General features: G+C 44.0%; 1 protein-coding gene across 1 annotated transcript in view; it reads right to left on the bottom strand.

Annotated features, from left to right (window-relative positions):
- slc24a1 (solute carrier family 24 member 1) overlaps positions 1 to 12568 on the bottom strand; it is a 40310-nt gene extending 27742 nt beyond the window's left edge. The window contains exons 1-4 of the mRNA XM_029757504.1: positions 12155 to 12568; positions 11376 to 12061; positions 9755 to 9954; positions 3916 to 3975 (exon numbers count right to left, since the gene is read on the bottom strand). Coding sequence (XP_029613364.1) covers positions 3916 to 3975; positions 9755 to 9954; positions 11376 to 12061; positions 12155 to 12273 — 1065 coding nt within the window. The 5' untranslated portion in view covers positions 12274 to 12568. The remainder of the gene's footprint in view (positions 1 to 3915; positions 3976 to 9754; positions 9955 to 11375; positions 12062 to 12154) is intronic.
- Positions 12569 to 18360: the final 5792 nt, after the last annotated feature.

The following is an 18360-nucleotide window of genomic DNA, read 5'->3' as shown; positions in this document are numbered from 1 at the left end:
TGTGTGTGTGTGTGACTGGTGGATGCTGCAGGGTGTGAATATGGTGTTGGCCGGGGAATGACGATGGAAATGGAAGACCAGTTGTTGAGGTGGAAACCATTTAGTTTATTCTTTAGGAGGAAACACGATTAAAGGTTGCTGCGTTCACATCTGTTAACTCTGATCATGGTGGCCTCAGTGGGAGCCAAGAACTTCAGGTGAAACTTCTGATTCATTACATACCAGCAGGAGTCTAACAGCTCCATCTGATTCTGATTCATTATATATCAGCAGGAGTCTAATAACTCCATCTGATTCTGATTCATTATATATCAGCAGGAGTCTAACAGCTCCATCTGATTCTGATTCATTATATATCAGCAGGAGTCTAACAGCTCCATCTGATTCTGATTCATTATATATCAGCAGGAGTCTAACAGCTCCATCTGATTCTGATTCATTATATATCAGCAGGAGTCTAACAACTCCATCTGATTCTGATTCATTATATATCAGCAGGAGTCTAATAACGCCATCTGATTCTGATTCATTACATACCAGCAGGAGTCTAACAGCTCCATCTGATTCTGATTCATTATATATCAGCAGGAGTCTAATAACTCCATCTGATTCTGATTCATTATATATCAGCAGGAGTCTAACAGCTCCATCTGATTCTGATTCATTATATATCAGCAGGAGTCTAACAACTCCATCTGATTCTGATTCATTATATATCAGCAGGAGTCTAATAACGCCATCTGATTCTGATTCATTACATACCAGCAGGAGTCTAACAGCTCCATCTGATTCTGATTCATTATATATCAGCAGGAGTCTAATAACTCCATCTGATTCTGATTCATTATATATCAGCAGGAGTCTAACAGCTCCATCTGATTCTGATTCATTATATATCAGCAGGAGTCTAACAACTCCATCTGATTCTGATTCATTATATATCAGCAGGAGTCTAATAACGCCATCTGATTCTGATTCATTATATATCAGCAGGAGTCTAACAGCTCCATCTGATTCTGATTCATTATATATCAGCAGGAGTCTAACAGCTCCATCTGATTCTGATTCATTATATATCAGCAGGAGTCTAATAACTCCATCTGATTCTGATTCATTACATATAAGCAGGAGTCTAATAACTCCATCTGATTCTGATTGAGTGGGTTGAGTCACTGACGTGGTCTTCCTCTCTGGGTTGGCGCCCCCCCTTGGGTTGTGCCATGGCGGAGATCGTTGTGGGCTATACTCGGCCTTGTCTTAGGACGGTAAGTTGGTGGTTGGAGACATCCCTCTAGTGGTGTGGGGGCTGTGCTTTGGCAAAGTGGGTGGGGTTATATCCTGCCTGTTTGGCCCTGTCCGGGGGTATCATCGGATGGGGCCACAGTGTCTTCTGATCCCTCCTGTCTCAGCCTCCAGTATTTATGCTGCAGTAGTTTATGTGTCGGGGGGCTAGGGTCAGTCTGTTACATCTGGAGTATTTCTCTTGTCTTATCCGGTGTCCTGTGTGAATTTAAATATGCTCTCTCTAATTCTCACTTTCTCTCTTTCTGTCTTTCTCTCGGAGGACCTGAGCCCTAGGACCATGCCTCAGGACTACCTGGCATGATGACTCCTTGCTGTCCCCAGTCCACCTGGCCGTGCTGCTGCTCCAGTTTCAACTGTTCTGCCTGCGGCTATGGAACCCTGACCTGTTCACCGGACGTGCTTGTTGCACCCTCGACAACTACTATGATTATTATTATTTGACCATGCTGGTCATTTATGAACATTTTAACATCTTGACCATGTTCTGTTATAATATCCACTCTGCACAGCCAGAAGAGGACTGGCCACCCCTCATAGCCTGGTTCCTCTATAGGTTTCTTCCTAGGTTTTTGGCCTTTCTAGGGAGTTTTTCCTAGGGAGTTTTTCCTAGCCACCTTGCTTCTTTCACCTGCATTGCTTGCTGATTGGGGTTTTAGGCTGGGTTTCTGTACAGCACTTTGAGATATCAGCTGATGTACGAAGGGCTATATAAATAAATTTGATTTGATTTGATTCATTATATATCAGCAGGAGTCTAACAGCTCCATCTGATTCTGATTCATTATATATCAGCAGGAGTCTAACAGCTCCATCTGATTCTGATTCATTATATATCAGCAGGAGTCTAATAACTCCATCTGATTCTGATTCAATATATATCAGCAGGAGTCTAATAACGCCATCTGATTCTGAGTCATTATATATCAGCAGGAGTCTAACAGCTCCATCTGATTCTGATTCATTATATATCAGCAGGAGTCTAACAGCTCCATCTGATTCTGATTCATTATATAACAGCAGGAGTCTAACACCATCTGATTCTGATTCATTATATATCAGCAGGAGTCTAACACCATCTGATTAACAGGGACCTTGATAATTTTAATGAGCAGGCCCAAAACTAAGCACAATACCTCAGGTTACCCTTTATGGGTGGTAGACTGTAACCTGTTACACTGTACCTCAGGTAACCCTTTATGGGTGGTAAACTGTAACCTGTTACACTGTACCTCAGGTAACCCTTTATCGGTGGTAGACTGTAACCTGTTACACTGTACCTCAGGTAACCCTTTATCGGTGGTAGACTGTAACCTGTTACACTGTACCTCAGGTAACCCTTTATGGGTGGTAAACTGTAACCTCTTACACTGTACCTCAGATAACCCTTTATGGGTGGTAGACTGTAACCTGTTACACTGCACCTCAGGTAACCCTTTATGGGTGGTAAACTGTAACCTGTTACACTGTACCTCAGGTAACCCTTTATGGGTGGTAGACTGTAACCTGTTACACTGTACCTCAGGTAACCCTTTATGGGTGGTAAACTGTAACCTCTTACACTGTACCTCAGATAACCCTTTATGGGTGGTAAACTGTAACCTGTTACACAATACCTCAGGTTACCCTTTATGGGTGGTAGACTGTAACCTGTTACACTGCACCTCAGGTAACCCTTTATGGGTGGTAGACTGTAACCTGTTACACTGTACCTCAGGTAACCCATTAAGGGCAATTGACATTAAAAGGCAAAACATTCCAGGCCTGGTTATTTTATGTAATGAATGTTTCATTCAACGTTAGGAAACCCACTGCGGGTGGCCACTGTGAAAACTCTACACTTTACCTCAGGATACCCATTACAGGCGGTAAATATATGAATCAAATGATTATGGAGGCATTAATGCATATAAGCGTCAATACTTTTTTTAAATGTATGTAGTTCTGTCCTTGAGCTGTTCTTGTCTATGAATGTTCTGTGCTATGTCATGAAGCTGCTGCTTTTGTGGTAGCTAAAGGGATCCTGATAAATTACTACTGGGGATACTACTAAACTACTACTGGGGATACTACTAAACTACTACTGGGGATCCTGATAAACTACTACTGGGGATACTACTAAACTACTACTGGGGATCCTGATAAACTACTACTGGGGATCCTGATAAACTACTACTGGGGATACTACTAAACTACTACTGGGGATACTACTAAACTACTACTGGGGATACTACTAAACTACTACTGGATATCCTGATAAACTACTACTGGGCATACTACTAAACTAATACTGGGGATACTGATAAACTACTACTGGGGATCCTGATAAACTACTACTGGGGATACTACTAAACTACTACTGGGGATACTACTAAACTACTACTGGGGATACTACTAAACTACTACTGGGGATACTGATAAACTACTACTGGGGATCCTGATAAACTACTACTGGGGATACTACTAAACTACTACTGGGGATACTGATAAACTACTACTGGGGATACTACTAAACTACTACTGGGGATACTGATAAACTACTACTGGGGATACTGATAAACTACTGCTGGGGATCCTGATAAATTACTACTTGATCACTGCCTAGTTGTTTACCTTTAATAGTTTCTTGTCTTCTGGGGCAGGAGGGCTACTATCCTGACCTGCTGTCTTGTCCTGTGGACAACAAGGATTCACCAGATGTTAAAACATTCCAGAATACGCCATCCCTTCAAATGGACAAAAACATTTCCCAACACTTGTCTTTTATATAAAGGAGGGTCAGTAGAGCTCACAGCTACGGTACGTACATAATGTTTTGGTTGTAATAAGGGAATTGCGTATTGGACGCAACAACAACCCCTGATGAAGCATGCTTCTTACCCTATGTAATCTATATAATGCTCAATCACCATCACAGGAGTTAGGTGTATATGTTGAAGCTCCAAGAAAAAGTGTGTGTATCACTGCTGCCACTCAGGCTTGTAAGGGTTGCGTGATCAGCTTTGGTTCTACAAGGGCCGAGGTAAGAATCCTCCCACTCAGAACATCACCAGGCGTGTGCACCCGGATGTCATTCCCATGGCAGATCATCTCAACTGATGCTCTCAGTCTCAGCTCTCCCTTATTAGAACCACAGAACAGCCCACACTGTACTGGTTGCTGATGAACCAGAAAGAACAATGACAATCATCAGTGAGTGAATGACTCATCAGTGAGTGAACTTGGATTAAGTTTATGGAGGGATATATGGCTTAATCAGGTCCTCCACACATGTTTGAGGGAACCAGAGGAATAACAAGCTGTATGACATGATTCTCCTCACACAGGAGCCAGTCTCCATGTGTGTTCTCAGGAAATGAACTTCATTATCGACCCCTGATGTGCAGATATCCCTCCCAATTGCTACTATTTATTTATTTAACTAGGCAAGTCAGTTAAGAACAAATTCTTATTTTCAATGACGGCCTAGGAACAGTGGGTTAACTGGCTTGTTCAGGGGCAGAACGACAGATTTGTACCTTGTCAGCTCGGGGATTTGATCTTGCAACCTTTCAGTTACTAGTCCAACGCTCTAACCACTAGGCTACCTGCCTCCTCTAACCACTAGGCTACCTGCCTCCTCTAACCACTAGGCTACCTGCCTCCTCTAACCACTAGGCTACCTGCCTCCTCTAACCACTAGGCTACCTGCCTCCTCTAACCACTAGGCTACCTGCCTCCTCTAACCACTAGGCTACCCGCCTCCTCTAACCACTAGGCTACCCGCCTCCTCTAACCACTAGGCTACCCGCCTCCTCTAACCACTAGGCTACCCGCCTCCTCTAACCACTAGGCTACCTGCCTCTCTAACCACTAGGCTACCTGCCTCCTCTAACCACTAGGCTACCTGCCTCCTCTAACCACTAGGCTACCTGCCTCCTCTAACCACTAGGCTACCTGCCTCCTCTAACCACTAGGCTACCTGCCTCCTCTAACCACTAGGCTACCTGCCTCCTCTAACCACTAGGCTACCTGCCTCCTCTAACCACTAGGCTACCCGCCTCCTCTAACCACTAGGCTACCTGCCTCTCTAACCACCAGGCTACCTGCCTCCTCTAACCACCAGGCTACCTGCCTCCTATAACCACTAGGCTACCTGCCTCCTCTAACCACTAGGCTACCTGCCTCCTCTAACCACTAGGCTACCTGCCTCCTCTAACCACTAGGCTACCTGCCTCCTCTAACCACTAGGCTACCTGCCTCCTCTAACCACTAGGCTACCTGCCTCCTCTAACCACTAGGCTACCTGCCTCCTCTAACCACTAGGCTACCTGCCTCCTCTAACCACTAGGCTACCTGCCTCTCTAACCACTAGGCTACCTGTCTCCTCTAACCACTAGGCTACCTGCCTCCTCTAACCACTAGGCTACCTGCCTCCTCTAACCACTAGGCTACCTGCCTCTCTAACCACCAGGCTACCTGCCTCCTCTAACCACCAGGCTACCTGCCTCCTCTAACCACTAGGCTACCTGCCTCCTCTAACCACTAGGCTACCTGCCTCCTCTAACCACTAGGCTACCTGCCTCCTCTAACCACTAGGCTACCTGCCTCCTCTAACCACTAGGCTACCTGCCTCCTCTAACCACTAGGCTACCTGCCTCCTCTAACCACTAGGCTACCTGCCTCCTCTAACCACTAGGCTACCTGCCTCCTCTAACCACTAGGCTACCCTGCTGTCAATAGAAATAATAATCATGGGCTTTAAAAATAAAACCCATTTTGGAGGGAAACGAGCTCAATACAGTTTAAAGGACTCAAACCAAATGGAAACGGTATAGAAATTATACGGGACCTACATTCATAGTGTTTGACTGTTTCCAGCTAATAATCACTGAAATGAAAGCTAGACCGTTCGAGAGCATTGAAAATTCCCTAAACGATGGATAGAGGACAATGTTTAGCAAATTTTGATGGCAAGGAAATTAAACCAAGTTTCAGTGTGGCCCTTTGGACCTTGTTGGAAACCGAATGCAGCCTATGGGGCAAAAAGAGTTGGACACCCTTAGCCTACATCAATACAGTATCTGTAACAAAGGAACACTGTACTAAAAATAGTTCAAATACACACTACCGCTCAAAAGTTTGGGGTCACTTAGAAATTTCCTGCTAATTTTTTGTCCATTAAAATAACATCAAATTGATCAGAAATACAGTGTATGTCATAGGCGTCGTAAGGATTGGACCAAGGCGCAGCGGGTAAAGTGCACATCTTCTTAATTTATTAGAAATAACACTTAATAACCTCTTGGGGCTAGGGGGCAGTATTTTCACGGCCGGATGAAAAACGTACCCAATTTAAACTGGTTACTACTCTTGCCCAGGAAATAGAATATGCATATTATTAGTAGATTTGGATAGAAAACACTCTGAAGTTTCTAAAACTGTTTGAATGGTGTCTGTGAGTATAACAGAACTCATATGGCAGGCAAAAACCTGAGAAGATTTCAACCAGGAAGTGTACAGGAAGTGTAAGGACTGAGAACTGTAGTTCTACTTTTGAATCCCTAGAGAAACTACAAATACTTAGGGGTCATGTAGCACTTCCTAAGGCTTCCATTGGCTGTCAAAAGCCCTCCGAGAGTTGTTTCATACGTATCCAGTAACCGGGCAGAATATAGGAGCTCAGTTACTGAGTGGACTGCTGGAGGGCAAAGGGATTGGAAATGCGCTGTCACACGAGCACGCCTTTCCTTATTTTTCTTCTGAAATGAATACGCTATTGTCCGGTTGGAATATTATCGCATTTCTACGAGGAAAATACCATAAAGATTGATTTTAAACAGCGTTTGACATGCTTCTAAGTACGGTAATGGAACATTTTGACTTTTCGTCTCTGATTCCACGCTCGCGCGTTACCCTTTGGATAGTGCTCTGAACACACAAACAAAACGGAGGTATTTGGACATAAATATGGATTATTTGGAACAAAAACAACATTTCTTGTCGAAGTAGCAGTCCTGGGAGGTAATATAATATTTCTAATACTTATTCTGAGTTTAGGTTGCCCCGAACATGGCGGGTGTCTGAATAGCTAGCCGTGATGGCTGAGCTATGTACTCAGAATATTGAAAAATGTGCTTTCATCGAAAAGCTATTTTAAAATCTGACACAGCGGTTGCATAAAGGACTACTGTATCTATAATTCTTAAAACAATTGTTATGTATTTTGTCAACGTTTATGATGAGTATCTCTGTAATATGTGTGCTCATTGTGCTCATTCACCAATAGTTCTGGAGGCTAAACATTTTCTGAACGTCACACGCCAATGTAAAATGCTGTTTTTAGATATAAATATGAACTTTATCGAACAAAACATACATGTATTGTATAACATAATGTCCTAGGAGTGTCATCTGATGAAGATCGTAAAAGGTTAGTGCTTCATTTAGCTGTGTTTTCAGTTTCTGTGACATATATCCTTGCTTGGAAAATGGCTGTGTGATTATTTTGTCTATGGACTCTCCTAACATAATCTAATGTTTTGCTTTCGCTGTAAAGCCTTTTTGAAATCGGACAATGTGGTTGGATTAACGAGAAGTTTATCTTTAAAATGGTGTAAAATAGTTGATTGTTTGAGAAATTGAAATTATTAGATTTTTGCAGTTTTGAATTACCGTACTTAGAAGCATGTCAAACGCTGTTTAAAATCAATCTTTATGGTATTTTTAACTTAGAAATGCAATAATATTCAAACTGGACAATAGCGTATTCATTCCAGGAGAAAAAGAAGGAGCAGCGTGCTCGCGTGTCCGCGCATATCCAATCCCTTTGTTGCCAGGCAGTCCACTCAGTAACTGAGCTCCTATACTCTGCCCAGTGACAGGAGAAGGCTCAAACCACTTTCTGAAGGCTTTTGACAGCCAATGGAAGCCTTAGAAAGTGCAACGTAACCCCACAGATACTGTAGTTTTGAAAGGGACTAGAAAGAAGAACTACATTTCTCAGATCCTCCACTTCCTGGTTGACTTTTTCTCAGGTTTTTGCCTGCCATATGAGTTCTGTTATACTCACAGACACCATTCAAACAGTTTGAGAAACTTCAGAGTGTTTTCTATCCATATCTACTAATAATATGCATATTCTAGTTTCTGGGCCAGAGTAGTAACCTGTTTAAATTGGGTACGTTTTTCATCCGGCCATGAAAATACTGCCCCCTATACCCCAACAGGTTAAACCACCCACCACTGCGACCTGTATGCTCTCGTCGGCTGGCCCTCGCTACATATTCGTCGCCAGACCCACTGGCTCCAGGTCATCTATAAGTCTATGCAAGGTAAAGCTCCGCCTTATCTCAGCTCACTGGTCACAATAACAACACCCACCCATAGCACGCGCTCCAGCAGGTATATCTCACTGGTCATCCCCAAAGCCAACACCTCCTTTGGCTGCCTTTCCTTCCAGTTCTCTGCTGCCAATGACTGGAACGAATTGCAAAAATCGCTGAAGTTGGAGACTTACATCTCCCTCACTAACTTTAAGCATCAGCTATCTGTGCAGTTTACCGATCGCTGCAGCTGTACACAGCCCATCTGTAAATAGCCCATCCAACTACCTACCACATCCCCATATTGTTTTATTTACTTTTTTGCTCTTTTGCACACCAGTATTTCCAGTATTTCTACTTGCACATCATCATCTGCACATCTATCACTCCAGTGTTAATTTGCTAAATTGTAATTGCTTCGCTACTATGGCCTATTTACTGCCTTGCCTGCCTCCTTACGCCATTTGTACACACTGTATGTAGACTTTTCTATTGTGTTATTGACTGTACGTTTTTTATACCATGTGTAACTCTGTGTTGTTGTTTTTGTCACACTGCTTTGCTTTATCTTGGCCAGGTCACAGTTGTAAATGAGAACTTGTTCTCAACTGGCCTACCTGATTAAATAAAGCTGAAATAAATAAATAAAAATTAGAGTGTCTAGTTTGAGAAACAAACGCCTCACAAGTCTTCAACTGGCAGCTTCATTAAATAGTACCCGCAAAACACCAGTCTCAACGTCAACAGTGAAGAGGCGACTCCGGGATGCTGGCCTTCTAGGCAGAGTTCCTCTGTCCAGTGTCTGTGTTCATTTGCCCATCTTAATCTTTTCTTTTTAATTGACCAGTCTGAGAAATGTTTTTTCTTTGCAACTCTGCCTAGAAGGCTAGCATCCCGGAGTCGCCTCTTCACTGTTGACGTTGAGCTTTCATTTCTCAGAACAAGAATAGACTGACGAGTTTCAGATGAAAGTTATTTGTTTCTGGCCGTTTTGAGCCATAATCAAACCCGCAAACAAGGACATTTCTAAGTGACCCCAAACTGTTGAACGGTAGTGTAAGATCTCAGGTATACTCTTAAGAATTTGTTCTTAACTGACTTGCCTAGTTAAATAAAGGTTAAATAAAATAAATGCAAATAGAATGTACCTTATCAGGTTCATCCTCATCAGCCACAGTGATGATGTTAATGATGTGCTGGTGTTTCCTGAGCTGCTTCTTGAATGCTACTTCCAGCTGATCGTTGTACTTCATGAAGCAGACATAGGAGCTGTAGCCAGCCACCAGCATTATACTCTCATACCACATGATGGTGTTGTCCAGGAAGAAGATTATCAACATGATCAGGTCTGAAAACAATATAGATGTTAATTCATCATAAGTAAGGGGTTAGAGAACACAGTAAGGGGTTAGAGAACACAGCAAGAGGTTAGAGAACACAGCAAGAGGTTAGAGAACACAGCAAGAGGTTAGAGAAGACAGCAAGAGGTTAGAGAAGACAGCAAGGGGTTAGAGAAGACAGCAAGGGGTTAGAGAAGACAGCAAGGGGTTAGAGAACACAGTAAGGGGTTAGAGAACACAGCAAGAGGTTAGAGGTTAGAGGTTAGAGGTTAGAGAACACAGCAAGAGGTTAGAGATCACAGTAAGAGGTTAGAGATCACAGTAAGAGGTTAGAGATCACAGTAAGAGGTTAGAGGTTAGAGAACACAGTAAGGGGTTAGAGAACACAGCAAGTGGTTAGAGAACACAGCAAGAGGTTGGAGGTTAGAGAACACAGCAAGAGGTTAGAGGTTAGAGAACACAGTAAGAGGTTAGAGGTTAGAGAACACAGTAAGAGGTTAGAGGTTAGAGAACACAGTAGGGGGTTAGAGAACACAGCAAGAGGTTAGAGGTTAGAGGTTAGAGAACACAGCAAGAGGTTAGAGTTTAGAGAACACAGCAAGAGGTTAGAGGTTAGAGAACACAGTAAAAGCTTGGAGGTTAGAGAACACAGTAAGAGGTTACAGGTTAGAGAACACAGCAAGAGGTTAGAGGTTAGAGAACACAGCAAGAGGTTAGAGGTTAGAGAACACAGTAAGAGGTTAGAGGTTAGAGAATACAGTAAGGGGTTAGAGAACACAGCAAGAGGTTAGAGGTTAGAGGTTAGAGAACACAGTAAGAGGTTAGGTAAATTATCATGTTGTGAATAATAGTTGCATCCCAAATAGCTTCAATTGCAATTATATGCAAGTGAGTGCTGGCCTTTATCCTTACATTTTTTGTGATTGAGATTGACTGTTGGCTCCAAGCACACTATCATTTATTTATGAGTGGGGCCTCTTCTCCCCTGTCCTCTGGACTCAGAAACTATCTGGCCTTGATGGCCACATGTACTCTTAATCTCCACCTGGTACAGCCAGAGGAATATAACCCCTCTGAGCCAGGTTCCTCTCTACAGTAGGTTTCTTCCTTCTAGGTCGTTTCTCCTGGCCACTGTGCTCTCGCTTCTACCTTTGCTCTCTGAGGCCTAGGCCGAGATACTGTAATGCACTTTGACAACTGCTGATGTAAAAAGTGCTGAGGTGCAGCATCTGCCTTTACCTGTGATAGTATATTATTACCTATGGTATAGAAGGAGATGTCCCTGAACAGGGGCCACCAGGTGAGGTGCAGCATCTGCCTTTACCTGTGATAGTATATTATTACCTATGGTATAGAAGGAGACATCCCTGAACAGGGGCCACCAGGTGAGGTGCAGCATCTGCCTTTACCTGTGATAGTATATTATTACCTATGGTATAGAAGGAGACGTCCCTGAACAGGGGCCACCAGGTGAGGTGCAGCATCTCCCTGGAGAAGATGGCACACATCCCGATGACGAACAGGATATTGAACACCGCCGACCCCACAATCGTTCCGATTCCCACATTGCTATGAGAGATGAACACGCCAATCAGAGAGGTGAACAGCTCCGGAGCGGAGCCTCCTGCCGCCATGAAGGTTGCCCCGGCCACGTCGTCGGAGATGGCCAGCTGGTCTGTGATGACGCCGAGCGCAGGGACAAAAAATTCATCGCACACAATGGCGAGTGAGACGAACATGTACATCATCCCGAAGATGTGAAGCGACACCCAGCCTCGTCTCCGGTCCTCCACGGAGAAGATATCAGTGGGGTATTCTCCTTTCTGATGAGGGGCGTCCCCCGGGTCGGCGGGGGAGGATTGGGTGGTGTTGGGGACTAGATGGGTGGGTGGTGGGTTGGGCAGGGTGGGGATCTGAATGGGAGGCTCCAGGTCTACATATATACAGTGAACAATAGTCCGGATTGTAGTCACTGATGATGATGATGATGAGACCTCAGTGGTAGTGGATGGTGTGACATCATCTGTAGTCGTCTCAGAGTAATAATCGGACACTTCAGTTGTCACTAAATCTATAATTTCCTCCTCTTGTGTGTCAACACTGCGTCTCCCCTCCCTTAAGGTCTCCAATGCAACTTCCTCCAGGAGGGCCCCTGTCAGTCCCTCTCCATCCCCAGACCCCTCACCTATTTGGGGCAGGGCATGGGGCCAGGGTCCTGGGGAGAGCTTGGAGGTGATAGACAGCTGGTAGAGACAACACAGTAGAACACCAGACAGGAGGAATATGACTCGGCTCAGCTGCAGTCTCTTCCTTTGGGTACAATACATTTATGTAGAAATTGTGATATTGGTGTTATTTAATAGGTGTGGATTTGGTAACTGACTCCTCAGCCTGAGAAGTCGTTAATTGCACCACTGAATTGGATTCAGAATACAGGTCCCTGGCAGAGTGATTCAGAACACAGGTCCCTGGCAGAGTGATTCAGAATACAGGTCCCTGGCAGAGTGATTCAGAATACAGGTCCCTGGCAGAGTGATTCAGAATACAGGTTCCTGGCAGAGTGATTCAGAATACAGGTCCCTGGCAGAGTGATTCAGAATACAGGTTCCTGGCAGAGTGATTCAGAATACAGGTTCCTGGCAGAGTGATTCAGAATACAGGTCCCTGGTAGAGTGATTCAGAATACAGGTCCCTGGCAGAGTGATTCAGACTACAGGTTCCTGGCAGAGTGATTCAGAATACAGGTTCCTGGCAGAGTGATTCAGAATACAGGTCCCTGGCAGAGTGATTCAGAATACAGGTCCCTGGCAGAGTGATTCAGAATACAGGTCCCTGGCAGAGTGATTCAGAATACAGGTCCCTGGCAGAGTGATTCAGAATACAGGTCCCTGGCAGAGTGATTCAGAATACAGGTCCCTGGCAGAGTGATTCAGAATACAGGTCCCTGGCAGAGTGATTCAGAATACAGGTTCCTGGCAGAGTGATTCAGAATACAGGTCCCTGGCAGAGTGATTCAGAATACAGGTCCCTGGCAGAGTGATTCAGAATACAGGTCCCTGGCAGAGTGATTCAGAATACAGGTTCCTGGCAGAGTGATTCAGAATACAGGTCCCTGGCAGAGTGATTGAGGGTAGAATCCAACTCCTCCCCAACCTGTTGTAAAGGGAAGGAAACACCACGTTTGAATGAATCAGGTTCCGTATGCATAAAGCGTCCATTGAATCTTATTTATTATGGTCTAGATGGCTAAACTGACCCCAGATCATCCCTCCTACTACTCTGAGACTGGTTTATGAATATGGGCCCAGACATGACAGGTTAAGCAACAGGTGACAACAGGTGAACAGTCTTTTGAATAATAAATCCTCCGTCTCTTTAATGTCAGGATAATTATTAACACGTTGAGACATGAGTGTCTGGGGATAAGGAGCAGGCCATACATTTATATGATACTACGAGTCATTAGGCTATTGCCCCCTGTTGTATTCAATAAATATGTGGCTATAGTGATCTATAGAAAGAGAGTGAAAAGTAAAGATCACTACTAAGGACTGTGTGGGCTCTCCTTCTCCGTGGCCGACGTGAGTAAGACGTTTAAACGTGTTAACCCTCGCAGGGCTGCCGGCCCAGACGGCATCCCTAGCCGCGTCCACATGCTTCAAGATGGCCACCATTGTTCCTGTACCCAAGAAAGCAAATGTAACTGAACTAAATGACTATCGCCCCGTAGCAGTCACTTCTGTCATCATGAAGTGCTTTGAGAGACAAGTCAAGGATCATATCACCTCCACCTTACCTGACACCTTAGACCCACTTCAATTTGCTTACCGCCCCAATAGATCCACAGACATTTCAATCGCCATCACACTGCCCTATTCCCATCTGGACAAGAGGAATGCCTATGTAAGAATACTGTTCATTGACTACAGCTCAGTATTCAACACCATAGTACCCTCCAAACTCATCATCAAGCTGGAGGCCCTGGGTCTCAACCACGCCCTGTGAAATTTTGTACTGGACTTCCTGATGGGCCGCCCCCAGGTGGTGAAGGTAAGAAAAAACAACTCCACTTTGCTGACCCTCAACATTGGGGCCCCACAAGGGTGTGTGCTCAGCCCCCTCCTGTACTCCCTGTCCACCCATGACTGCGTGGCCATGCACGCTTCCAACTCAATCATCAAGTTTGCAGACGACACAACTGTGGTAGGCTTGATTACCAACAATGACGAGACAGCCTACAATGAGGTGGTGAGGTCCCTTGGAGTGTGGTGTCAGGAAAATAACCTCTCACTCAACGTCAACAAAACAAAGGAGATGATTGTGGACTTCAGGAAACAGCAGAGGGAGCACCCCCCTATCCACATCGACAGGACAGCAGTGGAGAAGGTGGAAAGTTTTAAGTTCCTCAGCGTACACATCACTGACAAACTGAAATGGTCCACCCACACAGACAGCGTGGTGAAGAAGGCACAACAGCACCTCTTCAACCTCAGGAGGCTGAAGAAATTTGGCTTGTCAACTAAAACCCTCACAAACATTTACAGAAGCGCAATTGAGAGCCTCCGGTCGGGCTGTATCACCACCTGGTACGGCAACTGCACCGCCCCTAAACGCAGGGCTCTCTAGAGGGTGGTGAGGTCTGCACAACGCATCACTGGGGGCAAACTACCTGCCCTCCAGGACACCTACACCACCCGATGTCACAGGAAGGCCAAAAAGATCATCAAGGACAACAATCACCCGAGCCACTGCCTGTTCACCCCTAAATCATCCAGAAGGCGAGGTCAGTACAGGTGCATCAAAGCTGGGACCTAGAGACTGAAAAACAGTTTCTATCTCAAGGCCATCAGACTGTTAAACAGCCATCACTAACACAGAGAGGCTGCTGCCTACATACAGACCTGAAATCATTGGCCACTTTAATAAATGGATCACTAGTCACTTTAATAATGCCACTTTAATAATGTTTACATATCTGGCATTACTCATCTCATATGTATATACTGTATTTTATACTATTTATTGCATCTTGCCCTATGCCGCTCTGTCATTGCTCATCCATATATTTATATTTATTTATTGTTATTCCATTCCTTACTTCAATTTGTGTGTATTAGGTAGTTGTGGAATATTACTTGTTAGATATTGCTGCACTGTTTGAACTAGAAGCACAAGCATTTCGCTACACTCGCAATAACATCTGATAACCACGTGAATATGACCAATAACATTTGATTTGATTTGGTTTATAAATGCTGACAAAACATTAATATATAGTCAAACATTGTCTTCACATATTATTTACAGTATTCTGTATCATTTTCTAAAATCACAAATGTTGCTATCATGCATAATATTACCAATCTATTATCAAACTGTTATCATAAAATGGACAACTTTCTGAGTCCGAAAAAGGAAGTAATGTAGAAGTACACTCAGTCCTACCTGAAGTTATCTAGAAGAACACTCAGTCCTACCTGAAGTTATACACGCAGTCCTACCTGAAGTTATCTAGAAGAACACTCAGTCCTACCTGAAGTTATACACTCAGTCCTACCTGAAGTTATGTAGATGTACACTCAGTCCTACCTGAAGTTATCTAGAAGAACACTCAGTCCTACCTGAAGTTATACACGCAGTCCTACCTGAAGTTATCTAGAAGAACACTCAGTCCTACCTGAAGTTATCTAGAAGAACACTCAGTCCTACCTGAAGTTATACACGCAGTCCTACCTGAAGTTATGTAGATGTACACTCAGTCCTACCTGAAGTTATACACGCAGTCCTACCTGAAGTTATCTAGAAGAACACTCAGTCCTACCTGAAGTTATACACGCAGTCCTACCTGAAGTTATGTAGATGTACACTCAGTCCCACCTGATGTTATACACTCAGTCCTACCTGATGAAAGGTTGTTTGGTGCCAGATGAGGAGGAGTAATTTCTCAACAGCCGGGGTGCATTGGCTAAACGGTGTAGAGGTTCCTCGTAGCGCTGTAGGGTACGGTTCACGGCGGGTTCACATAGGACGCACTGCGGGACAGATAGAGGTCTTCACAGTGGATCAGCATTATAACTAATACCCCTCTGTACCTAAAGACTTCTAATAGGATTATCCCTATTGTCACTCTTGTGTTGATTGCCACTCGCACTCTCAAGCCTATAGCTATATCAACCATTTCATTTCAATTGTTTTGATAGCCTAATGCAAATGTTTTAATTTGGTGGTATTTATTTGATTCCTATGGCATCTAGATCAATTGTCAATTTGACGTTTCATAATAATTTAAAGAGATTATTATATAGCTTCAACTACTGATTGAAGATTGGAGCTAAGACAAGTTGAAATATAGCTACAAGCAGCAATGTAACGGGGTGCTGGCTGATGAGTAGGCTGAGGAGCAGGCTGAGGAACAGGCTGATGGGCAGGCTGAGGAGCAGGCTGATGAGCAGGCTGATGAGTAGGCTGATGAGCAGGCTGATGAGAAGGCTGATGAGTAGGCTGATGAGTAGGCTGAGGAGCAGGCTGATGAGTAGTAGGCTGATGAGCAGGCTGATGAGCAGGCTGAGGAGCAGGCTGATGAGTAGGCTGATGAGCAGGCTGATGAGCAGGCTGATGAGTAGGCTGATGAGCAGGCTGATGAGCAGGCTGATGAGCAGGCTGATGAGCAGGCTGATGAGCAGGCTGATGAGCAGGCTGACGATGAGCAGGCTGAGGAGCAGGCTGATGAGTAGGCTGATGAGCAGGCTGATGAGTAGGCTGATGAGCAGGCTGATGAGCAGGCTGATGAGTAGGCTGAGGAGCAGACTGAGGAGCAGGCTGAGGAGTAGGCTGATGAGCAGGCTGATGAACAGGCTGAGAAGAGAAGATGTTAGGGTTGGTAGCTCCATTAGGGTAACATTGTGGCACAAGCAGGAGTAGTAGGTAAAGTGCATTCAGAAAGTATTCAGACCACTTGACTTTTTCCACATTTTGTTACGTTACAGCCTTATTCTAAAGTGGATTCAATTGTTTTTTTTCCTCGTCAATCTACGCACAATACCCCATGACGAAAAAGCACAAACTGGTTTTTAGAAATGTTTGAAAATGTATAAAAAAGTTTAAAAAAAATGTAATCTCACTTTTTGCAAAAATGGCAAAAAACAGTTTTTGCTTTGTCATTATAGGGTATTGTTTATAGATTGATGAGGAAAAAAAATATATAATCCATATTTAATCCTGCTCATTATAGAATAAGGATGTAATGTCTACCAACTGTAGCTCAGTTGTATGCATTCACTACTGTAAGTCGCTCTGGATAAGAGCGTCTGCTAAATGACTAAAATGTAAATGTAAACATAATGTGGAGAAAGGAAAGGAATACGTTCTGAATGCACTGTAAATGAGGAGTTTCAGACATGGAGGCCAAAGATGCTCAAATTTAAGGTCGATAACTTTTAAAATACGTAAAAGTGATGTGATTAATAATTTTGCTTATAATGTAATTTCCTCCCATTTAAATTACGTTCACCAGGTGACACTGCAATCTTCTTTCTAATTTGTAGCTAAAAGGTTTTAAAAAAATACTTCTTGCACGTTAAGTTATTGGAGGGAATGCTCAAGGGAATGTTTATCTTTGTAATAAGTGATTTTCAAGATGGTAACACCAATAACAAACACTGAGGGACACATACAGTACCAGTCAAAAGTTTGGACACACCTACTCATTCGAGGGTTTTATTGACCGGTAGTGTATTTGGGAGGCAAACAAATACCTCTGACCCTACGTAGCCAGGTCCATCTACTATCCTTCTGACCCTATGTAGTCAGGTCCATCTACTATCCTTCTGATCCTATGTAGCCAGGTCCATCTACTATCCTTCTGACCCTATGTAGCCAGGTCCATCTACTATCCTTCTGACCCTATGTAGCCAGGTCCATCTACTATCCTTCTGACCCTATGTAGCCAGGTCCATCTACTATCCTTCTGACCCTATGTAGCCAGGTCCATCTACTATCCTTCTGACCCTATGTAGCCAGGTCCATCTACTATCCTTCTGACCCTATGTAGCCAGGTCCATCTACTATCCTTCTGACCCTATGTAGCCAGGTCCATCTACTATCCTTCTGACCCTATGTAGCCAGGTCCATCTACTATCCTTCTGACCCTATGTAGCCAGGTCCCATCTACTATCCTTCTGACCCTATGTAGCCAGGTCCATCTACTATCCTTCTGACCCTATGTAGCCAGGTCCATCTACTATCCTTCTGACCCTATGTAGCCAGGTCCATCTACTATCCTTCTGACCCTATGTAGCCAGGTCCATCTACTATCCTTCTGACCCTATGTAGCCAGGTCCCATCTACTATCCTTATATAGACAGGTGTGTGCCTTTCCAAATCTTGTCCAATTAATTTCATTTACCACAGGTGGA

The sequence above is a fragment of the Salmo trutta genome, chromosome 7, assembly GCF_901001165.1.
Source record: "Salmo trutta chromosome 7, fSalTru1.1, whole genome shotgun sequence".
Lineage (NCBI taxonomy): Eukaryota > Metazoa > Chordata > Actinopteri > Salmoniformes > Salmonidae > Salmo > Salmo trutta.
Note: the sequence above shows the minus strand (reverse complement) of the source record. Positions and strands in the feature narration are given on the sequence as shown.